Below are 22409 nucleotides of genomic sequence, written 5' to 3'. Positions count from 1 at the left end.
CAGTCAATATGGGTTATGTTGAGCCATGGAAAAGGTAAGGAAGGTCAAATCTGTATATGGGGGGTCAGGAAGAAAAGCTTTTCACTAAGTGGGTGTTTGATCAACACTATTGATGATATATGGACATATTTACAGAACAGAGAAGACCAGAATTAGGGGAAATTACATATAAAATCCAAAGTAACCCTTCACCTAGATTAATAATGAGAAGAATATATATATATATATATATATATATATATATATATATATATATATATATATATATATATATATAATATGTTGTAGGGAACATCTCACACGGTGGGGGTCGGCAATGACAGTATACACACAGGCAGCAGGTTTCAAACGTCCAAGAGGATGTTTATTTTAATGATTTAGGCACAAAGCATAGTGCAAACAAAACAACAAAACCTAAGCCTGTCCGGCTCTAACTAAACATCAGGATACCTCTTTATCCTACTGTGGGCCTAATGTCTGGCCCCTAAAAAACTCACAAAATGTCCCTAGAGGAAGGTTCAGACCTGGTAGGTTTGAGCTGCAGTTCTGGCTGTGGCTGCTTCCCATCTCAGTTTCTCCCGTAATAAATAAATAAATAAATATATATATATTCAATCCAGAGAGAGAATCAATCCAAAAAACAGCGGCACTCCAATAACGTGAAAGAGGTGGCGTTTATTACAATTAAACGTGAGGCGATGTTTCGGCTAGCTCACCCAGCCACCAAGAGAATGGCTGGGTGAGCTAGCCGAAACGTCGCCTCACATTTGAGTGTAATAAACACCACCTTTTTCATGTTAATGGAGTGCTGCTGTTTTTTGTATTTTCTCAATTGCTGGGGGTTCTGGCTCGGACCGGACACAGCAGGCACCCAAGCATTTTGTATGCAGGTGTGCAGCCTTTTTGGATGTGAAAATATATATATATATATATATATATATATATATATATATATATATATACACAGTATATACAGTATGTAATAAGTTATAAACTTCAAGATCGTACCATGTAGGAGCTGAGGAACAAGGACAATGCAGATAATTTATTGCTGATCTCTTGGTCCCTGTCAGTATCCAATGACCCCTCCGTGTCCAGGATGAAGACGGCCATCTGCAAAAGAAGATCACTGCCCCTATAATTATAATAAATGTAATATATTATTAATACAGTCATAATAAAGGGGTTCTTTCTCCTTCCGATGACGTCCCACTCACCAATCACTGGACTGGGGAAGAAATAGAACATCATTGGAAAAAGAAAGAACAGCACAGGAAAATGGAGGTAAGTAAGTTGGGTTATTATTTTACTGTATGGACAGGTATGCACCTAACTTTTAGATTTACCCAGAAAACTCTTTTTATACCTCATAGTTTAACCTTATTACTATTTTTTTTTAAAGAGGGCATTTCAGATTAACCTTTTTTTTTTTTTTTTTCCATTTGACCTACCTTGTTATATCACATGTAGGTGTATGTGGCTATACATAAGACTGGTGGTAGCCTACAGTACCATCAGCTCAAAGACATTCCTTACATTGTAGGGATCTTACCACAAGTAACAGACAAAGCCTATAGAGCATTTACCGATCACTGTGAATGATGGAAGGGAAGGGGGAAAGGATGATAAATATTAATTATTAGGAAACCATGGAAGAGAGAAAGTGACATAACGGGCAGAGTGAAAACCGAGACAATCCTAAGATTATGTATTCTTGGAGGTGCCCCATTGGTTTTGTGGTTCTCATTGGTTGTTTGTTTCAGCCTTGTAATTTCCCTTCATCTTATGGTGGTCAATTGTCCTGCAGGATGACTGTTTAGTTTCATTGTTTAAAAATCGAATAATTTGGGATACCGTTGTCAGCTGTCCCCAAAAACTTATCAATGACTAAATGTCATAGGGAGGATCAACACTTCTCCTGGTTTAACATATAACCGAGCAGACATTATAATAACTGTTCTACTAGAATTATTATTACATGTAATGATCTTTGCAGAAATGATGTCTTGCTTGTTGATTCATATAATTTTGGACATTGTTTAATGCGGTACTCTGGTGCTCCAGCATTCTGAACATTTTGTTCAGAACACTCGGAGTTGGAGGCTGTGATCGTGACGTCATGTGTGCAAGTTTGTGTGTGCATGTTGTGTGGCATATTTTTTAATTCAGACTTTTTTTTTTTTTTAAACAAAACCAGAAGTAGATTCATAAATAAATATACGATCTTGGCGCTTTCTTGTCTGTGGGTGTAAACTGCACTGGTTTTGTGATTTTTGTGTACCCTTACTGCTGCCAGGTATATACTATGGGTCCCTGTCTACCATAGATGTGTACCGGAGTACTAGTAAAATCAATGAATAAACAGATTCAAAAGAAATGGTTAATATATAGTAAGATTATAATTCTTACTGCTGGGTCCACTTCTGGCATTGGCTCAAAAATGTGAATAAAAAAATAAATAAATAAAAAGTAACAGGCATAACAAGGACCATGTTGGCTTCTTCTGTCCTCTGTTTAGTCTCTCACCTTCTCACCGTTCCTCTCCAGTATGATCGGTCGGTCCCAGATCCATATTCCTTTGGTTACAGAGTCAGCTCCATTTTTCCATTCAAATCCTGTGAGACGTTCATTTTCATCCCCCATAATGTCCGCTCCTATAGCTGCTCCCCTCTCCTACACAATAAGAAAATACATTACAGTGTATGTTTTATAGCAGTGACTATGTGACCTGGATTATATGAATGATGTGGATGATATGGATTATAAGGATGATATGGATTATATGGAAGATATGGATTATATGGATGATATGAATGATATGGATAGAGAAGAGCAAATTTTGGTTCGGTTCGAATTTATTTGCTTTGAATCTATATTGAAAACGGCTATTTTTGGTCTACAGAGAGCCTCAATAGGGATTTAGAACACTTTGGCTTGCTGTAACACGCATATGGAGCGTGCTGGGGTAGTGACATAACACTGTTATTCAGTATGAATGGTGGCGGCAGCATGAGGAGACCATATAGTGGCTGAATGACACAACCTGGAGTTGGCGGTAGCAAGAGCAGACCAAATAGTTGCTGAAGGAAACAGCCTGAAGGTGGCGGGAGCATGAGGAGACCATATAGTGGCTTAATGACACAGCCTGCAGTTGGCGGCATGATGAGATGATATAGTGGCTGAATGACACAGCGTGGAGGTGGCGGTAGCATAAGGAGAACATATAGTGGCTGAATGACACAGCCTGGAGGTGGCAACAGCCTGACAGGTTCATAGGGCCTTACAATTGAAAATATTAAACATATTTTTTTACATTTAAATTGAAATTTTCAAATAGATGAACCTAAAAAGTTTTATTTAATGTGCCAGCAGCATGAGGAGACCACATGGCGATACAGTGACAGCCTGGAGGTGGCAGAAGCATGAGGAGACCATATAGTGGCTGAATGACACAGCCTGGAGGTTGCGGAAGCATGAGGAGACCAAATGGTGGAGGAATGACACAGCCTGTAGGTGGCTGGAGACTTTAACACAAACAAAATGGTACACCACTTAGATGTACGTACAGGTTACACTTAATAGAGGACAATATGCTTTTAGTGCTCTGCTCACCCTAACTGGCTGGCTACTATTAGCTTTTCAGTTGTTGTACAGACCAGTGCTGCAGCACACAGTCTCTGTGTACTACACCAAAAATTGTACTTTCTCTCTCAATCACAATTCCTTCCCTATCAGTGCTTCTAGGCTGAATTTGGGCTTGAGGTGAATTGCTGCTGTAAAAAAGCTTTTCTGTGCAACACACACTGCTCTCTGTCCCTCTCTCTCTACAATAGAACTATGATGTGATTGGAAGGTGAATTGCTGCTGTAAAAATGCTCTTCTGTGCAACACACAGCGCTGTCTGTCCCTCTCTCTCTCTCTAATAGAACACTGATGTGATTGGCCGCAAGATGGATACCGATAATATAGGGCTGTGATATCACTGGGTGACTGGCTGCTGATATGCTGCATGTGATTCATGGTCAACCCGCCTACCCGCCTTGCCTTCCCAGAATTCCTTGCCCCATGTGCTCACATGTGGATCCACCATTTTAGATGCCTAGAGCCTGGACCGCACTAAATGGAGTTTAATGAAGCGAATCGCGTGATCGAATCGTGGTGATATTCGTATCCGTTATAAATCAAATTTTTCCCGAAAATCGTAACTAATTCAGATTCGCCAGATTCGATTTGCTCATCTCTAGATATGGATTATATGGAAGATAGGGACAATATAGATTTTATGGATTACATGGATTATATGGATGATATGGGTTATCTGGATGACATGGATGATATGGAATGTATGGATGATATAGATTAAATTGATTATAAGATTGATATGGATGATGTGGATTATATAGATGATATGGTTTATACGGATTATATGAATGACATTGATGATATGGATATCATGGATTATAAGGGTTGTATGGATTATATGGATGATATTAATTATATGGATGATATGGATTATAGAGATGATATAGATTATTTGAATTATATGGATTATATGTAGGGTGATGTCCTGGGCTGCTCTCACCTGGTTATAAAGAGCTCTCAGAGTATAATTCATTAGAAAAGATTTTCCACATCTCTTCTCCCCAATCACAAAGAGGAGACACAGGGGGTAGTCGTCAATCTGACAGTCTATAAAACATCTCTGTACAGTCTCCATATTCAGCTGTAGAACATCACTATCATCCTGATATACCAACAAACAGGGGGAACCAGGAATCTCCTAGAAGATAAAGTATGTTTAGCTGTCAGGATTCACATTATTCTTAACGATGACATCAAAACTGTAACGGCTGGAGTAGTGGAGAAAGCCTCACCAGGGACAGAGTCTAAGGAGCCGCTGGTTTTCACAAGAGCCCGTCGCAAAGTGGGATGGACTTGCTGTGGAGGGCGAACTCCCAGGTCGCTACCCCTAATACGACTAACCCACAGTGGCGGCCGAGGTGAGGCGAGATACAAAATGATAAGGAGTACTCAGAATCAGGGACTGGCAGCAAGGTCAGGGCAGGCGGCTAGGTTCGTGGTCAGGAAACGTAGAAAAAGGGTACTGGTACACAGTTAGACAAAACACTGTAGGATTGCTTTCGCAATGGCTTCTAGGCACAACGATCCGGCAGGGATCAAGAGGAAGTGCAAACACTTTATAGGGTCAGCGCCCGGCATGGATCAATTACCGATGCGCTGACCCTTTAAATTTCAGAGAGCCGACGCGCGCCCAAGGAAGTGGGTATGCGCACATTGGCTGTCAGAGGGAGCAGAGGTGCCAGGAGCGTGGAGGGGTAAGTAACTGTGGGCAGACTAATTGCGACCGCAGCCTGACATGCTGGCCGCAGCACTACCCGTCTCTGAAACAGTACAGGGAGACAGATAGTGAGTGTGCCCGCGGCTCGCATGGCTGGCAACAGCCCTACTTGTAACAAAAAACACAAATAGTTAAGCCCCCCCCCCCCCCCTCTTCATTTCAGCAATCAGTTTGGCACTAATAGCAGGGGCTGGTTAGTAGATATAAAGCACTGTACTGGGTCTCAGTCCTATTTGTTTTTTGGATTGTGTTAGTGTTATGATGGGCAGAGAAATGTGCAACTCTGAACTGACTCACATTCTGCGTCCCTGCATTTTGGGGTGCTCACCTCCTTAATAGGGCTGCCCCAAAACACAGAGTTGGCCCCTACACTACTAAGCTGCAGGGCGTAGCAAAGTTAAAGTAACAAGCAACACAGTATGAAAATCATGGAAATAGTCAGGACACAAAAGGGTTAACAAACAACTGAACAGCAATATGAGCACAAACAGGGAAGGCACAAAGAAATGTATAATCAGAGTCAAACAAGGCAAGTCGGGAACAGAGAAAGCGGTGTGGTAAAGAGTCAGCATGCAATAGAGTAATCAGGAAACAGGCCTAGAATATACAAAACATATACAGTGGTCCCTCAGCATACGATGGTAATCCGTTCCAAATGGACCATCGTTTGTTGAAACCATCGCATGTTGAGGGATCCGTGCAATGTAAAGTATAGGACAGTGGTTTACAACCTGCAGACCTCCAAGTGTTGTAGTTTAGCAACATCTGGAGGTCCGCAGGTTGTAGACCACTGTTAGAGGAAGTTGTACTCACCTGTCCCCGCCGCTCCGGACCGTCACCGCTCGTCACCGCTGCCCTGGATGTTGCCTTCCATCGCTGTCGCCGCATCCCCGGGGTGTCCCCGACGCTCTGGCAAGGCCTCTGCTTCCCCGGCATCCTCGCTCTCCGTCGCTGCCATCACGTCGCTACGCACGCCGCTCCTAATGGATGACAGGACGGCGTGCGCAGCGACGTGATGACGACGATGGAGAGCGCTGATGATGCAGGGGATCCCGAAGAGGACGTGCCGGAGCCCCGAGGACAGGTAAGTGATCGTCAGCGGACCACACGGGGCACCGTAAACGGCTATCCGGTGGCAGATGAAGCAGTCTGCGCTGCCGGATAGCCGTTAATGCGATGGCCCCGACAATAAAAAGCATCGTATGTTGAAATTATCGTATGTCGGGGCCATTGTAGTTCGGGGGGGGGGGGGGTCACTGTACAGGAAAATAGCAAACCAGAACCAGAGGCAAGGACATTTATTTTATCACTGGAAGGGAAAAGGAGACAGAGTGCAGCTTAAATAGGCCAGCTCAGGAGGGTGTGACCGTCACAATTGGCAAGTCGTCCACGCATCCTGATTGGCTTGAATGTTGTCATGGCAACCCACTACACTGTAGATGAATAGAGGGGGAGCCAGAACAAGAGCTTTTATTTTTTATTTTTTATTGTTCTTTCTTTTTTCAGCCCCCAGTTGGGCAGTTTGGGGCTGTTCGGTGGCGGTAATAACTCTCGAGGCTCCTCTCATGTAATGGTGTGTTATAGGGACAGGTTCTCTTACCTCCATGCTGGTGACCAGGCGTCAGGGTCTGTAGACCGGTATAAATTCTTCTCTAGGACAACCCTTCTTGAATTCTAAACAGGAGTTTGTGCAGAGTTCTTCCCAATTGAGCTGAGACACTTTTTACAAAATGAATGTCCTTATTCTTGTTGATCACTTGGCAAAACTATTGTGGAAAATAATAAGGATTTATTTAGAGAAAACACAAATAAAATGTAACCCCTTAAAGGGGTACTCCGCCCCTAGACATCTTATCCCCTATCCAAAGGATAGGGGATAAGATGTCAGATCGCCGCGGTGCTGCTGCTGGGGAGCCCTGGGATCCCCGCTGCGGCACTGCGCTATCATTACAGCACAGAGCGAGTTTGCTCTGTGCGTAATGATGGGCGATACAGGGGACAGAGCTGCATGACATCATGGCTCCGCCCCTTGTGACGTCACAGCCCACCCCTTTCAATACAAGTCTATCGGAGGGGGGCGTGTCAGTTGTCACGCCCCCTGCCATAGACTTGCATTAAGGGTGATGGGCCGTGATGTCACGAGAGGCGGAGCCATGACGTCACGTGGCTCCGTCCCCTGTATCGCCCGTCATTACGCACAGAGCGAACTCGCTCTGTGCTGTAATGATGGTGAGGTGCCGCAGCGGGGATCCCAGGGGGTCCCCAGCAGGGGCACCGCGGCGATCTGACATCTTATCCCTTATCCTTTGGATAGGGGATAACATGTCTAGGGGCGGAGTACCCCTTTAATGATGCAGCCAATTTAGGCCTTCGGGACCAACACCCATTTTTCTAATGTGGCCTGTCCCAATTTATGAGCTAATAACTTTGGGATGCTTTATCTTATCAGTGATTCTGAGATTGGTTTTTGTGACACATTGTACTTTATGTCAAATTTTATACCTTCAGCTATCATTTGTAAAATAAAATTCTCAAAATGTTAAATATTCAACACTTTTCATTCTCTGCTCCCTAGAAAGATGTTCATGACATGTAAATCTTCAATATGTCTACTTTATATTGGCATCATTTAAAAAAAAGTCGTTTTAACCTTTAATTTTTTATTTTATTTTAACATTTCCAAATTAAAATTTTTAAGGGGCCATTTCATTTCTGAAGTGTTTTTTAGGAGGCCTAGCTGCTAGATATCCCTTATCTCACCCCAATTTAAAAATGACATCCCTCAACGTATTCATCTAGGAACATTGTTAACCTTTAACCCCTTTATGACCAAGCAATTTTTTTATTTTTGGCTCATGTTTTTTGGCTCTTTACACTCTTTTCAAGGTTCTCAATTATTCTATGGATCAGTACAATTCTAATGATACCAAACTTGGGTATTTTGTGTTTTATAAGGTAAAAAAAAATGAAAACTAAAAAAATAAAAAAAATTTAGTTTTTCAGTGCCATGTTCTGACCCCTATAACGTTTTTATTTTTCCACCTACAGCTATCTTAGTGTAAATTTTTTGTGCTATGAGCTATAGTTTTTAACTGTATTTTTCCATATATATGAGTTTTTGATCACTTTTCATAACATTTTATCTGGGACGTGATGTGACCAAACATCTGCAATTTTGGCGTTTGGAATTTTTTTGTGTTTTCGTGTTTTACCGTGCAGCATTAGGAACATCAGAATTTAATTGAGTTGAGGTTGTCTGATGGGGACCTCCACTGGCTTATCATGGGGTAATCCTAGGGTCCTGATCAGCTGGATTGACGATTGGAGGTCCCTTACTAGCAGCCTCTGCAGTTTAAAATGTTGTAAAAAATGTGAATAAGCCCCTATTCAAATAAAAGTTTGAATCACCCCTTTTTTTCCCCCATTTTTCAAATAAAATAATTTAAATAAAAATAAACATAAACCTATGTAGTATTGCCATCTGTCTAAAAGTACAAACTATTAAAATATACCGTATTTATCGGGGTATACCACGCACCGGCCTATAACACGCACCCTCAATTTACCAAGGATATTTGGGTAAAAAAAGTTTTTTACCCAAATATCCATGGTAAAATGAGGGTGCGTGTGTGCGCGTGTATACCCCGATATACCCCCAGGAAAGGCAGGGGGAGAGAGGCCGTCGCTGCCCGCTTCTCTCCCCCTGCCTTTCCTGGGGTCTAGAGCGCTGCTGTCGGCCCTTCTCACCCCCTGGTTATCGGCGCCGCTGCCCGTTCTGTCCCCCTGACTATCGGTGCCGGCGCCGATAGCCAGGGGGAGAGAAGCGGCGCCGACAGCCAGGGGGAGAGAAGGGGCAGCGGCACCCATTGCCGGTGCCGCTGCCCCGTTGCCTCCCCCCATCCCCGGTGGCATAATTACCTGAGTCGGGTCCGCGCTGCTGCAGGCCTCCGTCGTGCGTCCCCAGCGTCGTTGCTATGCACGGCGCGGCGCACTGACGTCATGCGCCGCGCCGTTCAGTGCATAACAACGACGCCGGGGACGCACGCCGGAGGCCTGCAGCAGCGCGGACCCGACTCAGGTAATTATGCCACCGGGGATGGGGGGAGGCAACGGGGCAGCGGCGCCGGCAATGGGTGCCGCTGCCCCTACTCTCCCCCTGGCTGTCGGCGCCGCTTCTCTCCCCCTGGCTATCGGCGCCGGCACCGATAGTCAGGGGGACAGAACGGGCAGCGGCGCCGATAACCAGGGGGTGAGAAGGGCCGACAGCAGCGCTCTAGACCCCAGGAAAGGCAGGGGGAGAGAAGCGGGCAGCGACGGCCTCTCTCCCCCTGCCTTTCCTGGGGGTGTATCGGCGTATAACACGCACACAGACTTTAGGCTTAAAATTTTAGCCTAAAAAGTGCGTGTTATACGCCGATAAATACTGTAATTTTAATGAAACGGTACAGTCAATGACATAGATATGAAAAAATTTATTTTTATTTATTTATTTATATAGCGCCTACAGATTCCGCAGCGCTTAATATTAAAAAATATTAAAGTCCGGAATTGCTGATTTTTGGTCACTTCATATGCCAGTAACAAATTGATAAAAAGTGACTAAAGGTCCCATCAAAACAAAAATAGTACCCTCATACAGCCTCGCATAGAGAAAAACAAAAGAGCTATAGAAGAGGATTACTATTTTTTTTTTTTAATTAGTCACATAAAACAAAACCTATATACATTGAGTATTGCTGCAATCATACGAACCTACAGAATAAAGATAATGGGCCTCATTTACTAAAAGTGCAGTGTAGTTTTCTTTGTAATTTTTGTTTCCAACAGGTATTTTTCCATAGTATTTATTAATATATCTTATATTTGGCCATTTTCCCTATGTTTTGCTTTTTTCACACCTGCTCTTAGCTGTGGGGCTTTCGAAATTTGTAGGGTTGTTTCTCGAAAATGTAGTTTTTTTGGAGACACACCCCTTTTCCCTGGTGGCCACTCCCCTTTGTAGGGCTTTCTGAGGAAAGTGTAGAGTTAGTAGGGTTTTACGGATTTTTGTCGTAAATTCTGTAACGTCACATACAAAACAAAAAACCCTACAAAATCTACTCAGAAAAGCCCCTAGTAAATGAGGCCCAATGGGGGTTATTTACTAATGTGTTTCTGATGGGGCTGATTTATTGAAAGTGAAATGTAGTTTTTATTGTGGGTATTTTTCCACAGTGTTTAACAATTTTTCCCTACGTTTTGCTATTTTTACAACTGCTCTGAGCTGTCAGGTTTTCCAGAACTCTAATTCACCACATTTTATGTGAAAACCCTTATAAATGTGTTGGGGACATGCCCCTTTTGTTAGGGGCATGCCCTTTTTGTCAGGACACTCCCACTTTTCCTGTTGGACCCGACCCTTTTTTGGGTTTTCTGAGAAAAGTGGAGAGTTGGTGGGGTTTATTATTTTTTTTTCTGGACACAAAATCTTGCTCACCAAAGTGGCACCGAAATTCAGCCACCAAACACTATAAAAAAAACCATCAGGAACATGTTAGTAAATAACTATCAGTTTAACTGTAAAGTGCACTGCACTATTTTACTGTAAATGTTGTGGTGAAATGACAAAGAACAATTGGTCCCTCAAAAAACAAGTCTCAAATGGTTCTGTAGATGGAAAATTAAAAAACTTATAGCTATTAAAAGACAAGGAGGAAAAAAAAAAAAAAAATGAGGTATGCCAACCAACGCCACAGGCCCACATATCAGACTGTCTGGATGACAAAACAGTTGACTCTCTGGAGCCAGACGCCTTCTCACTCTTTCCCATGCTGATCTGCAGCCACTGATAATACTCTGGTCCCTAATCCAAAATCCCATTCTAATTATATATGTGCCGCTGAACTATGCATCTTGCCCTTCAGTTGGGTCCTTTCCTATTGGAACTTCAGCTCCTCATACCTGGCAACAAACGCTCCACTACTCTCCTGAACAATACATACAGCATAATCTGTTATGCCTCGGACAATATCACACCCTGTTAGCATATCTATACACGCTTTACCTCCATAATCACCCACAGAATAAATTCACATAGGAGCGAAACTGTTGTGTTCACAGGATACATGAGGGTGGTAGTCCCTCTGGAAAAGTATATGGTAGTGTGGTGTCCCGGTACCGCATCTTATACGGTACCTATGTATGTGTGGGTCCCCATAGCCAGAGTCCCTAGGACGTAGGGATCCCTGTTGTGTAGTCTACCCCTTGTCGCCTCTATTCCAACTAATAGTTCAGTAATTTATGTAAGGTTGATGTAAATATAGTAATATATATGTAAATAAATGGTTAATTACCTGTTCCATAGCATTGCAGGACCTGCGGGTCACGTGACTAGGTAAACTCTATGGTATTCTGCTTAAAGGGGTTATCCAGGAAAAAACTTTTTTTTATATATCAACTGGCTCCAAAAAGTTAAACAGATTTGTAAATTACTTATATTAAAAAATCTTAATCCTTTCAGTACTTATGAGCTTCTGAAGTTTAGGTTGTTCTTTTCTGTCTAAGTAATCTCTGATGACACGTGTCTCGGGAAACGCCCAGTTTAGAAGAGGTTTGCTATGGGAATTTGCTTCTAAACTGGGCGGTTCCCGAGACACGTGTCATCAGAGATTACTTAGACAGAAAAGAACAACCTTAACTTCAGAAGCTCATAAGTACTGAAAGGATTAAGATTTTTTAATAGAAGTAATTTACAAATCTGTTTAACTTTCTGGAGCCAGTTGATATATATAAAAAAGTTTTTTCCTGGAATACCACTTTAAGGACCTTTGGAGGCCCTGTGACGTATGCAATCCCATTACTCTGTGTAATGGTGAATGACAGATGTTCGGACCAATCGGATTCGCCACGCCCCCTGCCCATATAAGGGAGCAGCGGCCATGTTTTCTCTCTCTTGTTCCTGGGCTGTCAAACGAGAAGGATCCGAGCAGCAACGATCCCAGTGAGTTAGGCCTGAGCCTTGCGGCAACGGCTGTATCATTCAAAATATAGAGTGTATCAATCTCCAGACACTCTGCAGCATCACCGGACCTAATAATACCCCTAAATCCGGACAGATCTGCAAATATCTACCCTAAATTCAGAGACTTTCTAAATAGCTCAAGGTCCGCAGCAACTGTCAGTCACTGAGCAATATAAGGACTGTTTGCATTAGACTGTTACTGTGCCTTGTATGTATTGCAAGCACTTAAGTAAAGTGGTTCAAGTTCAAGTTCAATCTCCTTGTGGACCTTCAGTCATTTCATGCACCTATCATTACTGGGAAGGGCGGCGATAGGCCGGAGCATAGCCTCAGCATACCAGCCCTCAGCCTGGCGTCACAAACTATAGGGTTAACATTAACCCCTCATATACCGGTACCATTCCACCACTGCCATACACAAAAGGGCTACCACAGTAGTGTCATGTGTAGCTTGGTGGTCTTACTAACCAGATGGATCCCTCTATAGGCCCATTCATTTTTAGTTTAGAAAGTCCTTGAACCTGGGGTGCATATACTGTCATGTCTGGGGGTGTACCCATAATGTTAAGAGCAATAATGAAAAACCAATCAAATACTCCTAAGTGTCTCAGGGCAAAACAATGAAAATTACAATTTTAGGGATAAGTCCCCAAGGACTGCCCTAAACTAGAGACTACTTAACTAAATTATTAAAACTTAACTTTTATTACAACCACTTAATTATAAATTGTGCTTTTGGTACCATAGTGAAAAAATGTTAAAAAGTCCGGTCATCCACTGTGTGACTACAAAATAGGTCAAAATTGCCCATATGCCTTGTGATCAGTGTCACAGTGGGAAAGTCTAGTTGGACCAGACAGTGTCGCCACCGCTGACTAGAGAAATTCCCACCCTATTCAAGTATTACTTTTGTGTCACTAGGATGCCGTTTTATAAAAACATTATAGACCCTCCTGCTAACGTTTCGCCAGCGTACCCTGGCTTTTTCAAGAGGTCCTCACTTCTTTGAAAAAGCCAGGGTACGCTGGCGAAATGTTAGCAGGAGGGGCTATAATGTTTTTATAAAACGGCATCCTAGTGACACAAAAGTAATACTTGAATAGGGTGGGAATTTCTCTAGTCAGCGGTGGCGACACTGTCTGGTCCAACTAGACTTTCCCACTGTGACACTGATCACAAGGCATATGGGCAATTTTGACCTATTTTGTAGTCACACAGTGGATGACCGGACTTTTTAACATTTTTCACTATGGTACCAAAAGCACAATTTATAATTAAGTGGTTGTAATAAAAGTTAAGTTTTAATAATTTAGTTAAGTAGTCTCTAGTTTAGGGCAGTCCTTGGGGACTTGTCCCTAAAATTGTAATTTGCAAGAGCAATAATGAGGCTCCAGACACTCCTGTTACTTGCAAACAAGGGTAAACTTTAAAGTCATTGCTTGATGACTTCCCCAGGGGTCCTAAAGGCTTTTTTTATATCTATTCTGGGACATTATTAACCTATAGATCATTGCCCATACCGTATTTTAGGCATTGTGTTTGTGCTGTATATTTATAAGGTATATTTAGGTGTATCTTGTATTTGATTGTTTCTAGGTATATTTAGGTATATCTTGTATTTAATTGTTTCTAAATTCATTTTGTACTTGAGCAATTTTAGGGTTTTCATATAAACACATTCTAACACCAAACACACAGAGGAAGCACTGTAGTGAGGACAAAGGGAAGTTTCAGTCTCTTATCCTTGTTATACTGGTTCTATAGTAACACTTTCCTTCAAGAAACTGAATTTACTGCCCCCAAAAAATTTTACCAAAATTTTTGAAATTATAACTCAAATAAAGACACAAACTGCATCAGTTGTGACTGTACTAATCCAATGTGGACATAGATTAACAGATAATATCATTGTCCCCTGCCCCCCCTCTTTACCATCAAAATCCTGCACAGTCCTCAGCCCCGGTCCCCCCGAAGACCCCAATATAGTAATATCATATACAATGTACTCACAATGCAGATGTGGCTTGTATAACACAAAATGCAGCAGTTGTGACTGTACTAATCCGCTCTGGGTGCAGAATGAAAGATAATTGGAAGATTTATCAATCAGCCTGAAACCCTAATTGTCTGTTGTTCCCACAGTAACCAATAACAGCTCAGCTTTTGAATCTTAACGAGCTCTTGTAAAGTGAAAGTTGAGCTGTGATTGGTTGCAATGGGAAAAAACCAGAACATTAGGGTTTCAGGCTGATTGATAAATCAGAGCCAATGTCATTGTCCAGCACCCCAACTTAAGAATCCTGCACAGTCCTCAGCCGTGGAGAATCCCCAATATAGTAATATAGGATACAATATACTCACAATGTGGCAGCGCCTTGTAGCTTGTGCCTCTCCTATGTTTTTCTATACTTATTTGAGTTTATAGGAAAGTGAAAGTTTGTTTTGAACGGTCACGCCTGGTGTGAGAGACTTGCTGGGCTGGTTCTGTGGTTTCATTCAATAGTAGGAGGAAGTTTATTGGAAGAACAAATAATGTCAGATGATTAACAACTCGATTATTAGAAACAAATCAATCTGCCCTTAAGGTTGGAAACTCCAAACAGATTGGATTCAATTTATGGTAGATAAATTACGGGGTTGACAGATTATTGGGAGAGGCTGGTGAAGGCCCAAAGGGCATAAAAGTTATAGCTATTGTGATGACTTGCTCTTGCAGACAGGTGCGGTTGCAGTATAGAGGCACGGAAACAGGACTTTTCAAATAAAAGTTCAGTGTTTTATACTGGGCAAACAGCAAACAGTCTTTAAATGCAGAACAAAGGACAACGTAACAAAAGTCCATATTATGCATAAAAGTAAAAAGAAAAACTGGAGCAACTCACCCGAGACCCGAGAGGTATTAGCAAGGTATTTTCTTTATTGCATATAGTGCAGGTATAGGTGCAAACCACGGGAGGCAGATGTAACGGTGGGGGAGTAGCAGATGTAACTCCCCCACCGTTACATCTGCCTCCCGTGGTTTGCACCTATACCTGCACTATATGTAATAAAGAAAATACCTTGCTAATACCTCTCGGGTCTCGGGGGAGTTGCTCCAGTTTTTCTTTTTACCTTTATGCATAATATGGACTGTACCGCATCGTGTGAGCACCACCCTTAGCAGGCACATTACCTCTCTACGTTGTTCTTACACAAGAAGTATATATATCCTTTGATCTTAATACATACTGGTGCCAGGCTTCTTGCTCTTTTTTGGTAACAAAAGTCCACCTGCGTCCCTTAGGTGTTTGTTCACACCTGAGACCAGCAATGTGGCATCAAGCAAGTCTTTTTCAGGCCTCCAGGCAGTCTGCTCACCAGCTTCCAAACTCTCAGGGAAGACTCCACATTCAGCTGCAACTAGCAAATCCCCCTCAGCTGGTGAGGCAGCCTAGCTTTTAGGCCAACAAAAGATGGCCTGGATTGTGGGGAATGGCTTCCACCCTACACTTGACCATTCCCAGTAAGAGCCGTCCCGGATTGGCCTTCCAGCCATACTACGGCCACAGTGTCAGACTGCATCACAACACAGACACTGAATTATACCGGCTCTTACTTCACCAAGGCCAGGACCCTCAGGGACACATAATGCCCATCAACCACCATGCCTTTCACCTTCTCACAATATGTAGTAGGTGACCGCATAATTAGGTAAGTACGATCTAAAGTTGATCCATATGAGGCCGGATATATGTTTCTATATGCCAGTTTAAACTAAATAGATTTAGCTTATGATTATTTAGCAATGTAACCTAACAGCGATATACATCTTTATTGATATATTTAGCTCAGTTTCTCTTCTGCAGCCTGAATGTGCTCACATACATTGCAAGCTGTTCTGTTTTATTCAGATTAAAATCTATCAGAGGAGCCACCTTACTTTCTGGTCTCCAGCTCTTATCTTTCCTCTCCTGAATGTCTAGTTCCCAGTTCCTTTTTCTTCTCTCCTCATAGCTCAGTCTTCAGCCCCTTTCTTTATTTTCCTTGTTACTCAGTCTCCAGCTCTTCTCTCTCCTGACACCAAACACAAATAGAGGAAGCACTGTATAAAAGGGGTACTCTGGCGGAAAAATTTTTTTTTTTAATTGAATGGTGCCAGGAAGTTAAACAGATTTTTAAATTACTTCTATTTAAAAATCTTATCCCTTTCAGTACTTATGAGCTGCTCTATGCTCCACAAGAATTTATTTTCTCTTTGAATTTCTTTCCAGTCTGACCACAGTGCTCTCTGCTGACATTTTTTTATTATAAAAGTACAAAACTTTACAAAACACAAAACAAGTTCAATTCACTGTATCATAATTAACAAAACTGAACATAAAAACAAACTATACGTCTCAAAATAACAACTTAAACCTTCCTAACCGGCCAGCCCAGGTAAACCAAAAATTTATCATTACCTACTATAGTTCAACACACACACACACACACACACACACACACCTAATGAACATAAATAAAGCTTTCCTTGCTGTGATCAAAAACTAAAAATATCCAAACTAGCCAAACCAGGAAACATAACCTCACAGATTTATTTATAAAAAAGAAAAAAATTATTTTGTTTTATTTTATTTTTTTATTATTTTTTTTTTTATCCTCCTCATAACAAAACAAAAATATGGCTAGCTGCCGTATCTAAAATAATCCAACTTGGAAAACCAATTTTTTTTCTCAGAACATTAGGGTTTCAGGCTGATTGATAAATCAGAGCCAATGTCATTGTCCAGCACCCCAACTTAAGAATCCTGCACAGTCCTCAGCCGTGGAGAATCCCCAATATAGTAATATAGGATACAATATACTCACAATGTGGCAGCGCCTTGTAGCTTGTGCCTCTCCTATGTTTTTCTATACTTATTTGAGTTTATAGGAAAGTGAAAGTTTGTTTTGAACGGTCACGCCTGGTGTGAGAGACTTGCTGGGCTGGTTCTGTGGTTTCATTCAATAGTAGGAGGAAGTTTATTGGAAGAACAAATAATGTCAGACGATTAATAACTCGATTATTAGAAACAAATCAATCTGCCCTTAAGGTTGGAAACTCCAAACAGATTGGATTCAATTTATGGTAGATAAATTACAGGGTTGACAGATTATTGAGAGAGGCTGGTGAAGGCCCAAAGGGCATAAAAGTTATAGCTATTGTGATGACTTGCTCTTGCAGACAGGTGCGGTTGCAGTATAGAGGCACGGAAACAGGACTTTTCAAATAAAAGTTCAGTGTTTTATACTGGGCAAACAGCAAACAGTCTTTAAATGCAGAACAAAGGACAACGTAACAAAAGTCCATATTATGCATAAAAGTAAAAAGAAAAACTGGAGCAACTCACCCGAGACCCGAGAGGTATTAGCAAGGTATTTTCTTTATTGCATATAGTGCAGGTATAGGTGCAAACCACGGGAGGCAGATGTAACGGTGGGGGAGTAGCAGATGTAACTCCCCCACCGTTACATCTGCCTCCCGTGGTTTGCACCTATACCTGCACTATATGTAATAAAGAAAATACCTTGCTAATACCTCTCGGGTCTCGGGGGAGTTGCTCCAGTTTTTCTTTTTACCTTTATGCATAATATGGACTGTACCGCATCGTGTGAGCACCACCCTTAGCAGGCACATTACCTCTCTACGTTGTTCTTACACAAGAAGTATATATATCCTTCGATCTTAATACATACTGGTACCAGGCTTCTTGCTCTTTTTTGGTAACAAAAGTCCACCTGCGTCCCTTAGGTGTTTGTTCACACCTGAGACCATGCAATGTGGCATCAAGCAAGTCTTTTTCAGGCCTCCAGGCAGTCTGCTCACCAGCTTCCAAACTCTCAGGGAAGATCTCCACATTCAGCTGCAACTAGAAAATCCCCCTCAGCTGGTGAGGCAGCCTAGCTTTTAGGCCAACAAAAGATGGCCTGGATTGTGGGGAATGGCTCCCACCCTACACTTGACCATTCCCAGTAAGAGCCGTCCCGGATTGGCCTTCCAGCCATACTACGGCCACAGTGTCAGACTGCATCACAACACAGACACTGAATTATACCGGCTCTTACTTCACCAAGGCCAGGAGCCTCAGGGACACATAATGCCCATCAACCACCATGCCTTTCACCTTCTCACAATATGTAGTAGGTGACCGCATAATTAGGTAAGTACGATCTAAAGTTGATCCATATGAGGCCGGATATATGTTACTATATGCCAGTTTAAACTAAATAGATTTAGCTTATGATTATTTAGCAATGTAACCTAACAGCGATATACATCTTTATTGATATATTTAGCTCAGTTTCTCTTCTGCAGCCTGAATGTGCTCACATACATTGCAAGCTGTTCTGTTTTATTCAGATTAAAATCTATCAGAGGAGCCACCTTACTTTCTGGTCTCCAGCTCTTATCTTTCCTCTCCTGAATGTCTAGTTCCCAGTTCCTTTTTCTTCTCTCCTCATAGCTCAGTCTTCAGCCCCTTTCTTTATTTTCCTTGTTACTCAGTCTCCAGCCCTTCTCTCTCCTGACACCAAACACAAATAGAGGAAGCACTGTATAAAAGGGGTACTCTGGCGGAAAACATTTTTTTTTTTAATTGAATGGTGCCAGGAAGTTAAACAGATTTTTAAATTACTTCTATTTAAAAATCTTATCCCTTTCAGTACTTATGAGCTGCTCTATGCTCCACAAGAATTTATTTTCTCTTTGAATTTCTTTCCAGTCTGACCACAGTGCTCTCTGCTGACATTTTTTTATTATAAAAGTACAAAACTTTACAAAACAAGTTCAATTCACTGTATCATAATTAACAAAACTGAACATAAAAACAAACTATACGTCTCAAAATAACAACTTAAACCTTCCTAACCGGCCAGCCCAGGTAAACCAAAAATTTATCATTACCTACTATAGTTCAACACACACACACACACACACACACCTAATGAACATAAATAAAGCTTTCCTTGCTGTGATCAAAAACTAAAAATATCCAAACTAGCCAAACCAGGAAACATAACCTCACAGATTTATTTATAAAAAAGAAAAAAATTATTTTGTTTTATTTTATTTTTTTATTATTTTTTTTTTTATCCTCCTCATAACAAAACAAAAATATGGCTAGCTGCCGTATCTAAAATAATCCAACTTGGAAAACCAATTTTTTTTCTCAGAACATTAGGGTTTCAGGCTGATTGATAAATCAGAGCCAATGTCATTGTCCAGCACCCCAACTTAAGAATCCTGCACAGTCCTCAGCCGTGGAGAATCCCCAATATAGTAATATAGGATACAATATACTCACAATGTGGCAGCGCCTTGTAGCTTGTGCCTCTCCTATGTTTTTCTATACTTATTTGAGTTTAAAGGAAAGTGAAAGTTTGTTTTGAACGGTCACGCCTGGTGTGAGAGACTTGCTGGGCTGGTTCTGTGGTTTCATTCAATAGTAGGAGGAAGTTTACTGGAAGAACAAATAATGTCAGATGATTAACAACTCGATTATTAGAGACAAATCAATCTGCCCTTAAGGTTGGAAACTCCAAACAGATTGGATTCAATTTATGGTAGATAAATTATTTTATTTTATTTTTATTTTTTTTATCCTCCTCGTAACAAAACAAAAATATGGCTAGCTGCCGTATCTAAAATAATCCAACTTGGAAAAACAATTTTTTTTCTCTCTCCCCCCCCCCCCTAACCCCCCCCCCCTACACACACACACACACACACATACCCACAAACAAAAACTAATCCACACTAGGACACAAACATAATAATACCAAAGAAAATCACAACATTACGCTCACGTAACTAAGGGAATGAATACTCTTAACACTTTACTATAATAACTGAAAACTGGTCCGACTGCCTTCCTCTCAAAATAACTATGACATTATACAAAAAATATATATATATATATATATATATATATATATATATATCCATAAAACCATATAGAATATACATAATAAACAAATCCATAACACAGAAACAACCTATACTAAACTATCCCATCACCCACCACACCCTCTGGACATGGGTCAGAGTCCATAGGTCACAGTTTTTGTCCACAATTGACCCATGCCAGACCCCAAAAATAGTACCCACTGCACCAGTCCAGTCCTGGGTCCTGGGTACACAACACCACCACCCCCCAAAACCCCCCCACTCAACCTAAAATACACCCCTTCCTACCTAAACAGAACAATATATACAAAACAATATATACATACTCTACAACAAAGAAATATTAACAATACAATACACCAAAAACCACATTCCCTGCCGAAACCATTCCCTGCAGGAGATTACCCATGGAGGAGCCCTCTCTTTCCAGAGGTTTGCAATGTTAGCTTTCAAGAAGGTGTTCGTAAAGAACACCACAGGTTTTACCATAGATAAACCTCCTAGTCTCCTCGTGCGGTACGTAACCTCTCTCTTGACTAGGGTCATCCTGTTCCCCCATAACATCTGGAAAAACAGGCTGTAGATCCTAGTGTAGTAAGCCTCTGGCAAGATACATACACTGCCCAGATAGATAAACAAGGGGAGCAGGTACGATTTGATCAAATGAACCCTTTCCCCGAGGGTCATAGACCAACCCTTCCACTGGTCCACCTTCTGAGTGGCATCCTGGAGCTTACCATCCCAGTTTTTGGTGGGATAATCATCCTGGCCGAATGTAAAGCCTAAGACTTTTGCTGATTCTTGGGGCCCTGGAAGGGTGTCCAGGAGTTCAAACGTGGGATCTCCACCTCCCAGCCAGAGACTCTCACACTTATCCACATTGATCTTAGACCTGGATGCCTCCGAGTAGCGGTCCACCTCCGACATCACCACATCGGCCTCCTCTCTCTCGGAGACGAAAATAGTGACATCGTCAGCGTACGCCACCACACTCTGGGTGACATCCAGCTCCGCCAGACTCATCCCGACTCCCGTCAATGGTCCACGACTCACCCTCCTAAGGAAGGGATCGATCGCAAACACATATAAGAGCGGGCTCAAAGGACAACCCTGACAGACTCCGGTCCCCACCTCAGAAGAGCGTCCAGACCACCCGTTCCCCAGTGGGAAACTCTCTGCCCCTACATGCAAGATCTTAAGCCAATTAACAAAAGTACTCGGTAAGCCATATCTCAGGAGGACGGACCAGAGGTACTCGTGATTCACCCGATCCAGGGCCTGATCCAGGGACAGCAAGTACCCCTTCCAGAGACCTGCACTACTCCGCTCCACTGCCTCCCTGACACTAAGGACAGCACTTAAAGTGCTTCGGCCTGGAACAGTGCAGTGGTGGGCCTCCGAAAGGAGCCGGGGTGCAAACTTCCCCAACTGATTAAACAGTATTTTAGCCAGAAGCTTCCTGTCTGTATTGAGAAGAGCTATGGGCCTCCAATTCTCAATACGGCTGGGATCTTTACCCTTTGAGAGAAGAATCAGGGCTGACCTCCTCATTGACTTCGGCAGAGTGGCCGAGGAGAAACACTCATTGAATACGTCAGTCAAGAGGGGAGATAAAGACTCCTTAAAGGTCCTGTACCACTCAGATGTTAAGCCATCCGGACAGAACAGCAAAACAAACACACATGGCACACTATTTTGGGAACTACACCCCTCAAGAAACATAACAAGGGGTACAGTGAGCCTTAACACCCAAAAAGTGTTTGGCGACTTTTTGTGAAAGTTGGATGTGTAAATGAAAAAAAAAAGAATTCCACTAAAATGCTGTTTTCCCCCCCCAAAATTTACCTTTTTACAAGGGGTAATAGGAGAAAATGACCCCCAAAATTGTAATCCCATTTCTTCTGAGTATGAAAATACCCCATGTGTGGACGTCAAGTGCTGTGCTGGCGAACTACAATGCTCAGAAGAGAAGGAGCGCCATTGAGCTTTTTGAAAGAGAATTTGTTTGGAATGGTAGTCAGGGGCCATGTGCGTTTACAAAGCCCCCCGTAGTGCCAGAACAGTGGCCACCAACATGTGACCCCATTTTGGAAACTACACCCCTCACAGAATTTAATAAGGGGTGCAGT

At 42.1% G+C, this 22409-nt stretch overlaps 1 protein-coding gene across 4 annotated transcripts in view; it reads right to left on the bottom strand.

The window, feature by feature from the left end:
* Positions 1 to 14745, bottom strand: part of LOC130284955 (RING finger protein 112-like) — a 228822-nt gene extending 214077 nt beyond the window's left edge. For 3 of the 4 annotated variants that reach the window (XM_056535938.1, XM_056535939.1, XM_056535940.1), the window contains exons 1-5: positions 14721 to 14745; positions 6960 to 7125; positions 4583 to 4780; positions 2527 to 2673; positions 1009 to 1113 (exon numbers count right to left, since the gene is read on the bottom strand). In XM_056535938.1, coding sequence (XP_056391913.1) covers positions 1009 to 1113; positions 2527 to 2673; positions 4583 to 4780; positions 6960 to 6965 — 456 coding nt within the window. In that variant the 5' untranslated portion in view covers positions 6966 to 7125; positions 14721 to 14745. The remainder of the gene's footprint in view (positions 1 to 1008; positions 1114 to 2526; positions 2674 to 4582; positions 4781 to 6959; positions 7126 to 14720) is intronic. The other variant, XM_056535941.1, reaches the window with a different exon arrangement.
* Between the last annotated feature and the right edge of the window lie 7664 nt (positions 14746 to 22409).

The sequence above is a fragment of the Hyla sarda genome, chromosome 8 (assembly GCF_029499605.1).
Source record: "Hyla sarda isolate aHylSar1 chromosome 8, aHylSar1.hap1, whole genome shotgun sequence".
Taxonomy (NCBI): Eukaryota; Metazoa; Chordata; class Amphibia; order Anura; family Hylidae; genus Hyla; species Hyla sarda.
Note: the sequence above shows the minus strand (reverse complement) of the source record. Positions and strands in the feature narration are given on the sequence as shown.